Source organism: Monodelphis domestica, chromosome 2, assembly GCF_027887165.1.
Source record: "Monodelphis domestica isolate mMonDom1 chromosome 2, mMonDom1.pri, whole genome shotgun sequence".
In the NCBI taxonomy this organism is placed as follows: Eukaryota; Metazoa; Chordata; class Mammalia; order Didelphimorphia; family Didelphidae; genus Monodelphis; species Monodelphis domestica.
The window spans coordinates 347,718,056-347,731,928 of record NC_077228.1 but is presented as its reverse complement, the minus strand read 5'-3'; the positions used below and the strand labels follow the sequence as shown (position 1 = coordinate 347,731,928).

The window sequence follows — 13,873 nt, the reverse complement described above, 5'->3', positions numbered from 1 at the left end:
ATACTTCAATGTGTAACCTTATATATGTATTATATGGATTTTAAAAAATCATTGGTTAACTTTAATTACTCTTTTCTCTTTCCACTATTATATGCTTGACAGTTAAGCATCACATTTTCTGAAGCACATAGGCCTATAAATGTGTGGAATCTATTTCATCAGTAAAAAGCTGGTGATCTAGAAATCATTTATACAAATAACCTTCTATTCTTTTACCGGAATAAAGACAACTTGATTGTGACATTCCAACCACATTTTTCCAAGGTAGCAATTGGATTGGTAGCTTTTAAAAATTAAAATAGGTACAGAAACATTCTGAAAATTAGTCTTGTTTTAGAAACAACTTACTTGATACTATCTAAGTAAACCAAAGAGACTTCTCAATTTGGGAATAAATGTGATTCTCCTAAGTCATGAAGATCTTTTTTCCCTATGCTCTTGCTATTAATGTCAGATCACATTGCAATTAGAGGCTTTTTCATAGAAGCACTTTTGCTTTTGGGTGTGTATACCCAGATAGTCCAACCCATATCCAAAGAACAATCTCCACTGATACACAGGAAAACTATTCATCATTTGGTTGGGGATCTCCAATAATAAAGAACCCATTACCTCCTTCGGCAGTCCCTTCCTACATCTGAATAGCTTTGTTAAGATTTTTTTCCTTATGTCAGGCACAAATTTGCCTCTGTTACTTTGACCCATTGCCCCTAGTTAGCTTTGTCTTTTGTCACCAACCAGAACAAAATATAACTCTTCTTCTGCAATGAGGTGGTTTAGTAGATAGAACTCTGAACCTAGAATCACAAAAAAACATTAAGTTCAAATCCAACCTCAGATATTTACAAGTTGTATGATACTGAGAAAGCTACTTAACCTCTTTTTGCTTCAGTTTCTTCAACTGTAAAAAATGAGAAATATAGTAATACATACTTCCAAGGGATGTTATGAAGATCGATTGAGATATGGGTATCCCTTGTGGTTTTGTTAGATCGTGGGTCAGCATAAGAAATTAAATGGGAATTTGGGAGGAGTTTTGCAGAAGCTGCAGATGATATATGAAGGCCAGCAGACAACTCAAAAAATCTAGAAATGTGATGATTAAGATTCTCTGAAGACTGTATCTTAATTTGTAATTATGTATTAAATAATAAAAGTGATCCAGAGAAAGAAAAGGCTTCCAGCCACATGGAGCCAGCTGTTCCCTTAGGAAGCCTTCCTGAAAAGCACACCTACTCCTCCTGGATTCCCAGGGGGGTGGGGGGGGAACCCTACTCTTTCTTGGTGCTCCAATTTATGCTGTTCTTGATCTCTCTCCAATTAGAGGATTACAATCACTGCAGGCAGTTAGGTGGATCTTTTGAACCCTTGAATCAAGAGGTTCTTAAACTGACTGAAGAGAGTACATGCCCACTTTTCTCTATCTCACTATCTTAGGAGCTTTGTTTACAAATAAACATTCTTTTTCAAAAAGATCTTGGGGGAAGAAGCAAGTTATAGCTTCAGTCTTAAGATTAAACTCTTTTTTTAAATCCAAAGTGCCAAAGGGTATAGTTAAATTTCCACAAGCCTATGACCAAATACTTAACCCAAATTATATAAGGTATTATAAACCCTCATAAAAGGAAGAAAGAAAAAATTCAGACTTCTTTGTTATGAAAATAGGGCCAAAATTTTTTACACAGATTTTCCAGATCATGTGGGCACTATATCCTTAATGTGGAAGGGATACTTGTAGTTGTTGTACAACAAACATATTCCATACACTCCTGCTATTGCTTAAATAGTGTTAGTCATAAGTAGCAGATTTTGCACTTTAGGAACCATTAGAAAGTATCTAGGACAAGAAGCATGAAACTGATTCTTGAATCACTTTAAGACAGTCCTTTGGGAAGCTGAAGTGAAAAAGACCCTCCTGCATTATGAGACTAGAAAAAGAAAAAGAAAAAGAAAAAAAAAACCCTTGGTTGTGACAGAGGGAACATGGTAAGTAGTACCTTCTTACTTTAATTATTCTTGCTAATGTAAGTGTTAGACTCAGGTATTTATATTCTTTTTAAAGAATAAGTCATCTCAGTGCCACATACCTCCAGTTATTCTCTTCCCTCTGTTGATGGATTTTTTTCAGTCTTGAAGCCCAACTCAAATGTAATCTCTGTAAAACCCTTCCAGATTTCTTTGGCTTTTTCCCTTCTCCAATCTGCAAGTGATCTCATAATACTTCTCATTCTTCTTGTGTAATTTTCATTCTTAATTTTACTATATTCACCTTTGTATTAGTCTTCTTCCTACTTAATTATAATCTCCAAGTGCAAAGACTTATGTCTTAAATTATTTTTTAGCTGAATTGGGATACTTAATAAGTATGAGAAGTACTAAATATGGATAGATGCTTTATCTTATACTTTTTATTAGGGTGCTTAATAGCTTCCATTTCACTAGGCCAACTTTCCTGACATCTCAAATGAGTTCTTATTTAAATACATCTACAGCTTCTTCCTGTAAACTGATTCATTCAGAATAGGGATTTTTAACATTATTGGGTTGTAGACTTTTTTACACCTTTGACTTCTAATGAAGCTTATAGAATGTCCTAAAGTTATGTTTTAAATTCATAAAATAAAATAAAGATTACAAAGAAAAGCAATTTAGTTGAAATTTAGTTAGCAGTATATATTTTTTAATTCAAAGATCCCAGTTTAAGAACCTGATTCCTAAAAGGAAAAATAAATAGAAACACTTGAAAGTTTTATATTAGTCTTCAGATTAAAACTCCAAAATGTATATAAGACATGTAATTGCTCTGTGACCTTGGGCAAGTCATTTAACTTCTCTTTGTTTCAGTTAACACATCTGTAAAATGCTGATATTGATAGCCCCTTCCTCCCAGGGTTGTTTTGAGGATGAGATAAATTTATAAACCACTTAGCCCAGTACTGAAACATTAATAGACTTTTATAAAAGCAAATTATTATTACCTAGACAATAAAGCACAAATTTTTTAATCTGGTATGTAGCATACCATTATATAGCTCCAACATATTTCTCCAACTTTTTCTCCTTATTCTCCCATATTAAATCCTCAACAGCCAAATTTGTCTATCTACTTATTCTTTTCTTTTTTTTTTTTTTTAAATATATTTTATTTGATCATTTCCAAGCATTATTCGTTAAAGACATAGATCATTTTCTTTTCCTCCCCCACCCCCACCCCCCATAGCCGACGCGTAAGTCCACTGGGCATTAGATGTTTTCTTGATTTGAACCCATTGCTTTGTTGATAGTATTTGCATTAGAGTGTTCATTTAGAGTCTATCCTCTGTCATGTCCCCTCAACCTCTGTATTCAGGCAGTTGCTTTTTCTCGGTGTTTCCACTCCCATAGTTTATCCTTTGCTTATGAATGGTGTTTTTTTTCTCCTGGATCCCTGAAAGTTGTTCAGGGACATTACACCGCCACTAATGGAGAAGTCCATTACGTTCGATTATACCACAGTGTATTAGTCTCTGTGTACAATGTTCTCCTGGTTCTGCTCCTCTCGCTCTGCATCACTTCCTGGAGGTTGTTCCAGTCTCCATGGAACTTCTCCACTTCATTATTCCTTTGAGCACAATAGTATTCCATCACCAACATATACCACAGTTTGTTCAGCCATTCCCCAATTGATGGGCATCCCCTCGTTTTCCAGTTTTGGGCCACCACAAAGAGCGCAGCTATGAATATTTTTGTACAAGTCTTTGTGTCCATTATCTCTTTGGGGTACAGACCCAGCAGTGCTGTGGCTGGGTCAAAGGGTAGATATTCTTTTGTCGCCCTTTGGGCATAGTTCCAAATTGCCCTCCAGAATGGTTGGATCAGTTCACAACTCCACCAGCAATGAATTAATGTCCCTACTTTGCCACATCCCCTCCAGCATTCATTACTTTCCTTTGCTGTTATGTTAGCCAATCTGCTAGGTGTGAGGTGATACCTCAGAGTTGTTTTGATTTGCATCTCTCTGATTATAAGAGATGTAGAACACTTCTTCATGTGCTTGTTAATAGTTTTGATTTCTTTATCTGAGAACTGCCTATCCATTTCCCTTGCCCATTTATCAATTGGAGAATGGCTTGATTTTTTGTACAATTGATTTAGCTCATTATAAATATGAGTAATTAAACCTTTGTCAGAGGTTTCTATGAAGATTTTTTCCCAATTTGTTGTTTCCCTTCTGATTTTAGTTATATTGGTTTTGTTTGTACAAAAGCTTTTTAGTTTGATGTAGTCAAAATTATTTATTTTACATTTTGTGATTCTTTCTATATCTTGCTTGGTTTTAAAGCCTTTCCCCTCCCAAAGGTCTGACATGTATACTATTCTGTGTTTACCCAATTTACTTATGGTTTCCTTCTTTATGTTTAAGTCACTCACCCATTTTGAATTTATCTTGGTGTAGGGTGTGAGGTGTTGATCTATTCCTAGTCTCTCCCACACTGTCTTCCAATTTTCCCAGCAGTTTTTATCGAATAGTGGATTTTTGTCCCAAAAGCTGGGATCTTTGGGTTTATCGTATACTGTCTTGCTGAGGTCGTTTTCCCCCAGTCTATTCCACTGATCTTCCTTTCTGTTTCTTAGCCAGTACCAAATTGTTTTGATGACTGCTGCTTTGTAATATAGTTTGAGGTCTGGGACTGCAAGGCCCCCATCATATGTGTTTTTTTTCATTATTTCCCTGGATATCCTTGATCTTTTGTTCTTCCAAATGAACTTTGTTATGGTTTTTTCTAAATCAGTGAAGAAGTATTTTGGTAGTTCAATGGGTATGGCACTAAATAGATAAATAAGTTTGGGTAGGATGGTCATTTTTATTATATTGGCTCGTCCTATCCATGAGCAGTTAATGTTTTTCCAATTGTTCAAGTCTAGTTTTAGTTGTGTGGCGAGTGTTTTGTAGTTGTGTTCATATAGTTCCTGTGTTTGTCTTGGGAGATAGATTCCTAGGTATTTTATTTTGTCTAAGGTGATTTTGAATGGGATTTCTCTTTCTAGTTCTTGCTGCTGAGCTGTGTTGGAGATATATAGAAAAGCTGATGATTTATGTGGGTTTATTTTGTATCCTGCAACTTTGCTAAAGTTGTTGATTATTTCAATTAGCTTTTTGGTTGAATCTCTAGGATTCTTTAAGTAGACCATCATGTCATCCGCAAAGAGTGATAACTTGGTCTCCTCCTTGCCTATTCTGATGCCTTCAATTTCTTTATCTTCTCTAATTGCTACTGCTAGTGTTTCTAGTACAATGTCAAATAGTAGAGGTGATAATGGGCATCCTTGTTTCACTCCTGATCTTATTGGGAATGCATCTAGTTTATCCCCATTGCAGATGATATTAGCTGTTGGTTTTAGATATATACTGTTTATTATTTTTAGGAATGACCCTTCTATTCCTATGCTTTCTAGTGTTTTTAATAGGAATGGGTGTTGTATTTTATCAAAGGCTTTTTCTGCATCTATTGAGATAATCATGTGGTTCTTGCTAGTTTGCTTGTTGATGTGGTCAATTATGTGGATGGTTTTCCTAATGTTGAACCAGCCCTGCATCCCTGGTATGAATCCTACTTGATCATGGTGAATGATCCTTCTGATCACTTGCTGGAGTCTTTTTGCTAGTATCCTATTTAAAATTTTTGCATCTATATTCATTAGGGAGATTGGTCTATAGTTTTCTTTCTCTGTTTTTGACCTGCCTGGTTTTGGAATCAGTACCATGTTTGTGTCATAAAAGGAGTTTGGTAGAACTCCCTCTTTGCTTATTATGTCAAATAGTTTGTATAGTATTGGGGTTAACTGTTCTCTGAATGTTTGATAGAATTCACAGGTGAATCCATCAGGCCCTGGGGATTTTTTCTTAGGAAGTTCTTTGATGGCTTGATGGATTTCAATTTCTGATATGGGATTATTTAAGAATTCTATTTCCTCTTCTGTTAGTCTAGGCAGTTTGTATTTTTGTATATATTCATCCATTTCTCCTAAATTGGTGTATTTATTGCCATATAATTGGGCAAAGTAATTTCTAATGATTGCCTTAATTTCCTCCTCATTGGAGGTGCTGTCCCCCTTTTCATCTTTAATGCTGTGAATTTGCTTTTCTTCCTTCCTTTTTTTAATTAGATTGACCAGTACTTTGTCTATTTTGTTTGTTTTTTCAAAGTACCAGCTTCTTGTCTTATTTATTAAATCAATAGTTCTATCACTTTCGATTTTATTAATTTCTCCCTTAATTTTTAGGATTTCTAATTTGGTTTTCTGCTGGGGGTTTTTAATTTGATCGCTTTCGAGTTTTTTCAATTGCATTTCCAATTGATTGATCTCTGCTCTCCCTTGTTTGTTAATATGAGCTTTCAGGGATATGAATTTGCCTCTGATTACCGCTTTGGCTGCATCCCAAAAGGTTTGAAAGGATGTTTCGCCATTGTCATTTTCCTTGATGAAATTATTAATTGTTTCTATGATTTCTTCTCTAACTAAACGATTTTGGAGTATCATATTGTTTAATTTCCAATTGGTTTTAGATTTGGTTTTCCATGTACCATTACTAATCATTATTTTTATTGCCTTGTGATCTGAGAAGGCTGCATTCATTATTTCTGCTTTTTTGCATTTGTGTGCTATGTTTCTGTGACCTAATGTATGGTCAATTTTTGTGAATGTGCCATGTGGTGCTGAGAAGAAGGTGTATTCCTTTTTATCCCTATTTATTTTTCTCCATATGTCTATTAATTCTAATTTTTCTAAGATTTCATTCACTTCTTTTACCTCTTTCTTATTTATTTTTTGATTTGATTTATCTAAATTTGATAATGGTTGGTTTAAGTCTCCCACTAGTATGGTTTTATTGTCTATTTCTTCCTTCAATTCTCCTAGTTTCTCCATTAGAAATTTGGGTGCTATATTATTTGGTGCATACATGTTGATTAATGATATTTCCTCATTGTCTAGAGTCCCTTTTAACAAAATATAATTACCTTCCCTATCCCTTTTGATCAGGTCTATTTTTGCATTGGCTTTATCAGATATCATGATTACCACTCCTGCCTTCTTTCTATCAGTTGAGGCCCAGAAGGTCTTACTCCATCCTTTAATTCTGACCTTGTGGGTGTCAACCCGCCTCATGTGTGTTTCTTGAAGACAACATATGGTAGGGTTTTGGATTCTAATCCATTCAGCTATTCGTCTACGTTTTATGGGTGAGTTCATCCCATTCACGTTCAAAGTTATGATTGTCATTTGTGGACTCCCTGGCATTTTGATTGCCTTCCCTAATTCTAACCTTTTCTTCTTCGGCTCTACCTTTTAGTCCAGTGATTTACTTTGAATCAGTCCCCCTTGTCCCCTCCCTTGATGTTTCCCTTTTTAGTCCCTCCCTTTTTGTTCCCTCCCCCTCCCCCCTCTCTTTCCCTCCCTTTTTGTTCTCCCTCTCCCCCTCCCCCCCTTGGTTTTCCCTTCTCCTTACCCTTGTTGGGTAAGATAGAATTCAAGATCCCAATGGATCTGGATGTTTTTCCCTCTCAGAGTTGATTTCCCTGAGATTGAGGTTTAAGTAACCCCCCCCCCCCCCTCTCTTCCTCTCCTTCTTATAGGAGTTTTCTTCCCCTCCCCTTCCCCTGTGAATCTTTGTGTGAGAACCATTATTCTATTTGGTCTTTCTTTACCCCCTATTTATACATTACATTTTCCCCACATATTAGTATACATAGGTTGATATAAATGTAGTCCTTATAGAAGAGAGTTTGAGTAAAAGAAGATAACATTTTTCCCCTTTCCTTAATATTTACCTTTTCAGGTATTCCTTGCTCTTTGATTTTCGGTATCAAACTTTCCACAGAGCTCTGGTCTTTTCTTTGCAAAAAGTTGGAAGTCTTCTATTTTGTTGAATGCCCATACTTTCCCTTGGAAGTATATAGTCAGTTTTGCTGGGTAGCTGATTCTTGGTTGGAGACCCAGCTCTCTTGCCTTTCTGAAGATCATGTTCCATGCCTTACGATCATTCAGTGTAGAACTTGCAAGGTCTTGTGTGACCCTGATTGGCATTCCTTTATATCTAAATTGTCTTTTTCTGGCTTCCTGTAGGATTTTTTCTTTTGTTTGATAGCTTTGGAATTTGGCAATTACATTCCTGGGAGTTGTCTTTTGGGGGTTTAGTGTAGAAGGTGTTCTGTGAGCTCTGTCAGTGGCTGTATTGCCCCCTTGTTCTAGAATCTCTGGGCAATTTTCTTTGATTATATCTTGTATCACCATGTCCAGTTTGGTGTTTATTTCTGGCTTTTCTGGGAGTCCAATTATTCTTAAATTTTCTCTTCTCCCCCTGTTTTCCAGATCTATCACCTTGTCGGTGAGATATTTTATGTTCTCTTCTAATTTCTTGGTGTTTTGGCTTTGCTTTATTAGTTCTTGCTTTAAAGCCTGGTTTTCTTTTACAGTTTGGTCAAACTGGTTTTGTAGATGCGTGAATTTCTTTTGCATCATTTCCCACTTTTCCTCCCAGAGGGCTTCCATCTTTTTGGTCCTTTCTGATTCAAATTCTTCATGGGTTTGTGGAGAGTTTCTATTTCCTTTGGAAGATTTTGGAGAATTTTCTTGTATATCTTCTTCTATCTGCTCTGTATTTTGTATTTTGGCTCCATAGAATGTGTCCAGAGTCGCCCCTTTCTTCTTATTTTTCTTGGTATTTTGGGGCTTCTGTGCTTCTGTGGAATTTGTCATCTCTGAACGTGGAGGATTGGCTTTTCTTGTCTTTGTCTGGTGATCAGAGGCTTTAGTCCTGGGCAGATGTTGGTTCTATGCGCGTTCCCTGGGTTAAACTGAATATGCCTCACTGGAACTGGAATGGAAGGGTCGGACCACGAGGCCACACTCTCCCCCTGGCTCGATTTCCGGAAGTTGCCTTCAGAATCCCTGGCCGTGAGGCTGTTTCGTAGGCCTGCGGGGGGATGGGCTGCCGCTTCCCCAAGCTCCGAGAGCACAGACTTTCACTGAGACTTGGATAGCAGGATCCAGCCCGTGAGGCTGTCTTGCCTGCCCTGAGGGTTGCTGTTGTTTTGACCAGCTCTCTGTAGCGGAGGCCCCAGGCAGTAACTTTCACCCGGACTGGGACTTGGGTAGAAGACCCTGAGGGTTGTTGTTCCTCAGACCCTGCTCTCTGAGCCCGGCGCGGCTGCCGCTTCCGGGAGCCTTGGACTCTGCGCTCCTACCCCTGAGGTCCGAGGGATCTCGGGTTCTGGCTTTTAAGGGGAGCCGTACCTTTTGAACCGGGTCCAGGTCCAGGAGGAGGGTTCCCAGGGTCTGTGCTGTTGATCGTTTTGAATTTCGGCGCCTTAGGAGCTTCTAGTTTGAGATCGGTCGGGAAGGGTTTTCCGGAGATCTGAACTTCAGCTTTCTCTAAGCCGCCATCTTAACCGGAAGTCTCTACTTATTCTTTTCTTAACAGGTTTTTTGTGCAGTCTTTCAATTCTATCTTCTCCAGGAAGGCTAACCCAACTCATCATTTCTTGAACAAAATGTTTATTATTCTTAACGATTTTATTAAAATTAATAACTTACATTAAAATTAGTGTCTTTTGCTTTCCTCACAGTTGTCCTATGAAGTGTTATTATCCACATTTTTCAAATAGAGACTGAAGCTCAGTAAATTTTGCTGACTGGGCCAAGATCATATAGTGAAGTTTCAAAGCCCAGTGAGATCCCTTGCCACTATGGTAGAGCCACCTCCTTTTATCGCTTTTTATTCATATTATTAGTTAATTTTTCATGTGTTTATATCTGTTCACCCATATTAGACTATAAATTAATCGTCTTAAAGGAAGAGACTATTCCTAATACAGGTAGATCCTGATTTTAATGAAGCAGGATGAAAGTTATATTAACCATTTCTCAGTAGTTTGTATAATCAAAAACCTTCACTTATTTGGCCACTAGATGGCAATGAGCATCAATGTTACTTTCTTGCTATTCTATTTGTACTAGAGGCTGGTAAAGGGCACTGAGTAAACAAATTAAGGCAATCAGAAATAAAGCATAGGTGTTTCTAGCCCATGTTGAATGAACAGATTGATACAATACAAAGTGATAAGTAAAAAAAAGACTTTGTTTCTCTGTTCCCATATAGGCCAACTTGCATTTGACAATAGTAAAGATTGGTTGTTATTTTACATCAACCAGTAATAAATCAAGTAAATAAAGGTTTTCTTTGGAGTCTGAAAGCCCTAGGATCAAGTCCTTAAGCTATTAAAGCTAATTACTTAACTTCTCTATGTCTTAAGCAACTCTTAAGGTTATAAATTGCATATGAGGTACCAGTCTGCCTCCTTGGTGTAGGAGTTTCTAAATCACAGATTTGGACCACAAACAGAAATTCAGAAGTATGATGTCAGAAGAAGATGCATTTCTGTAAGGCATATCAATAAATTTTAAAAGAATGATACCAGAAGTTCTAGAATACATAATATGTAGGTAAGAGTTGTTTGTCAAAGGAAAGGGAAGTACCTTAAACTGTGGTCTGGAAATAAAGTGGAAAAGAGATATTTGGGGGATGATTTGAAGAGAGAGGGCCTGGCAGGAAGGTTCAGAGATCTGAAGAAAGCCTGATGGCTGGAGCATGCAATTCTCTATCCTCCACCCTGAACAATTTTTGGAAATAAGTCTCTGGTATCCGTAGCAGCCTAGCCCAGTTTAACTTGCCCTCCCAAGAGTAATAAAAAGACAAAAGAAGGCCTTTTTTCCCTCCACATGTACCCATGACCATTTAAAGGCCTGAACCAGATTTATCTTCAGAGCTACTTGTAATGATTTCAGAGGTTTTCCTTAAAACATCCTCTGCACAAAATTCATAACTTCTTTGAAACAAAGTCTTTCATTCGCTGACTTAAACTTGCAACCAATATTAGGTCCTTTGCCAGTTTTATAAGAAAACTAAAATTAGAGAGCAGAAGGCAACTAAAGGTCTATGTAATTTGGGGAAGGAGAAAGTAGAGAAAACAAAGATAGGAACTTCAGTATATCAAAGACTAATGATCTCCCTTATTTTTACAGGATCAGTTCTGTCTGTTATCAGTTTAGCAAGCACTTACGAAGCTTCTGTTCAATACAAAGTATTATACAGTTTTAGAAATGGCTGTATACATTGATAGCTCATCAGGAAAACTGCCATCAAAATTTTATATTGTTTGTGAGCTGATTTTGTTTGTGTTTAATAAGATAGCCTTACTATAAAGAGATTTTGTCATTACAGTTCATTTTCTTCCAGAAAGATCCTCCACAAAGAGTCAATCCAGTTAACATGCTAGAGGTCCTTTTCCCAGATCTTTTTATGCTTCATGATTATTAGTGAAATATTCTGGCTATCCCATCAATTATATCTCACTACATGACTATCCACTTTCTTTTTGAATTATAAACTTTCTTGATGTTTTCCTTTTATAATGCAAGTTGGATCGGTGGTTTGAGAGCCAGGCCTAGAGAGGCCTCAGACAAATGTGGCCTCAGACACCTCCTACCTGGGTGACCCTGGGCAAATCACTTAACCCCTATTGCCTAACCCTTGCTGCTCTTCTGCCTTGGACCCAAAACACACTATTGATTCTAAGATGGAAGGTAAGGGTTTTTGTTTATTTTATGTATATAGTATATATAATATAGTAGTTTACTTGACCTTGCTGTACATTTTCCAGTGGCTTTTGGATCAGCCTCAGCTTTGACTCTTCAGAAGCTATACTATTCCAAGATTCATATGTGGGTCTTTGTACCAGGAAGTAGGTTAGACTTGTTAAAAGCACTGCTTGGTTTCCCAAATGAAATCCAGTATATTATCTCCTTTTTAGTTCTTATCCTAACTCATTATCTGTCTTCATTGTCTCCCCTAGGTGAATGTACTGATGTCCTAATAACTAGGGAATTTACCATCCAGTTGAATGTTAAGTCTGAACAACATAAGTATTTCATCCAATTGGTTTTTCCTCTGAATTGTTAAACCAGAATCTTGAGTTATCATGGCACTGCACTCACTGAGGAGGCCCTATAATGTTTTGAGGCGTGATTTACTCAGCACTAAATATACGAATAAGAGGACCTGGCTGTCTATAAGGAATTTCTCTTTCATTTAGCTCTTTTGCAGTTATCTTCTGTGACCAGGGCTGACACTTTTCATGAGTGTACATTTCCCTGTTTTATGTGCTTCCGTTGAGGTTAATAATCAGTGGATCTTTGAGCAAGAATTATTTCTAGAATTTCATTAGTTTGGGAATGGTGTATGACTTTAATATGTTCACGAAAGACTTCATGTTGGAACAGAACTTTTATACAGCTTTTTTGTTATCTGCAAACATTCTTTTGGTATCTTCTCCTTTCTGAGATACCTTGTAAAATGATACCCTCTGTTCTTTCAAGGTTGTATTACTGTCAGCAGTAAGTCCCTATTGGAGGATAGTGTGGAAGAAATGATAACTGCCTTCAAGTATTTTAAGGGCTATTATATGAAATGAACATTGAACTTGTTCTAGAGATCAAGTCCTAGTACCATTGTATAGTCATTACAGAAAAGCAAATTTCACTTCAGGTCATGTAAAAACTGAATTACTTAAGTTTACTGTCCCCAATGAAATGGTCTGCTATAAAAGAGAAGTCCCTTTTACTAGAAGCATTCAAACATAAACCAACTATCAGGGATATTGTAGAAGTTTTTTTTTTTTCCATCAAGTGAAATGTTGAGCTAGTTAGACCTTTGTAAATTTTAATAATTTAGATATTCAAAGAACTTTATTAAATTTTTCTATTTTAAAAAATCTGACATTTTTCTTACTTTGGATTATATTTACCCTATCACTTTTTCTCCTTTCAGTTTTTCTTTCTTTTTATACTGAAGTCATTTCTTACTCTTGTCCAAATCTAGCTTTTCTCACCATTTTCTCCTCCTTATTCTAAAAGTTTCTTTAAAGCATGTTTGTTACAGTTGTAAGCTTCTTGAGGACAAGGACTACATCTCCATTTGATTCTGTACCTATTTACCTTTTATTAGTTTACTGCTATGCATTCAAATGCAAATTATCTCTTAAATTTTTTTCAGCCACTGACTTTCAGACTAGCATAAATAAAATTTTTAAATCTTCCTTTGCACCTAATTATAACATTTTTGAATCCTAGGTTGTTGGAAGAGGAGCCTTTGGAGTGGTGTGCAAGGCTAAATGGAGAGCAAAAGATGTGGCCATTAAACAAATAGAAAGTGAATCTGAGAGAAAAGCCTTTATTGTAGAGGTTTGTATCCCAGTTTGTTGTATCTTGAGAAAATATCTTCCACTATTTTAGTTCTTTATCATGTAGGTGATGCTTGAAGTAGTTGTGTCAATAAAGTGGCTGTTCCTTTAGCCACTATATAAATAAAGAGTTCCTTTAGCCATTTGAATATCAGAGTCCTGCCTGATTGAAATATTGGTAATGACATTTCAGATGCTTTTCCTTACATATCTTCTTAAAAATAACCAGATTAACCACATTGACCAAAATACTTAGCTATGGCAAGATTAATAGCTTTGCTTTAAGGAGGTAGAAATTACTTATTCTCACATTACCTGAATTGAGCTAGGGAGCATTATATCTTTTCTCATTCATATTTTTTCCCCTTTAAGTCAAAGTAGATTCTTTGGAAGGTAAAAATTTTAACCTAGTTTAGAGAGAAAATAATATTGAGTTCGCATCTTACTTATTGAATCATATAGGAATTTCTAGAATTCCGTAACTGGAAAGATACTAACATATATTAAATTTTTTTCTTGCTTTTTAAACTGACAAATAAGCAGAATTTCATGTTACCAAGAGTAAATAAAATTTATTTGTTGTCAGTTTCATT

General features: G+C 36.4%; 1 protein-coding gene across 7 annotated transcripts in view; it reads left to right on the top strand.

Annotated features, from left to right (window-relative positions):
• The window catches only part of MAP3K7 (mitogen-activated protein kinase kinase kinase 7), an 81,975-nt gene that overhangs the window by 14,908 nt on the left and 53,194 nt on the right, over window positions 1-13,873 (top strand). For 4 of the 7 annotated variants that reach the window (XM_007484327.3, XM_007484328.3, XM_001367301.4 and 1 more), the window contains exon 2: window positions 13,171-13,281. In XM_007484327.3, coding sequence (XP_007484389.1) covers window positions 13,171-13,281 — 111 coding nt within the window. Of the gene's footprint in view, window positions 1-13,168; window positions 13,282-13,873 lie in introns of those variants that run through there. The other 3 variants (XM_056818599.1, XM_056818598.1, XM_016431187.2) reach the window with 2 other exon arrangements.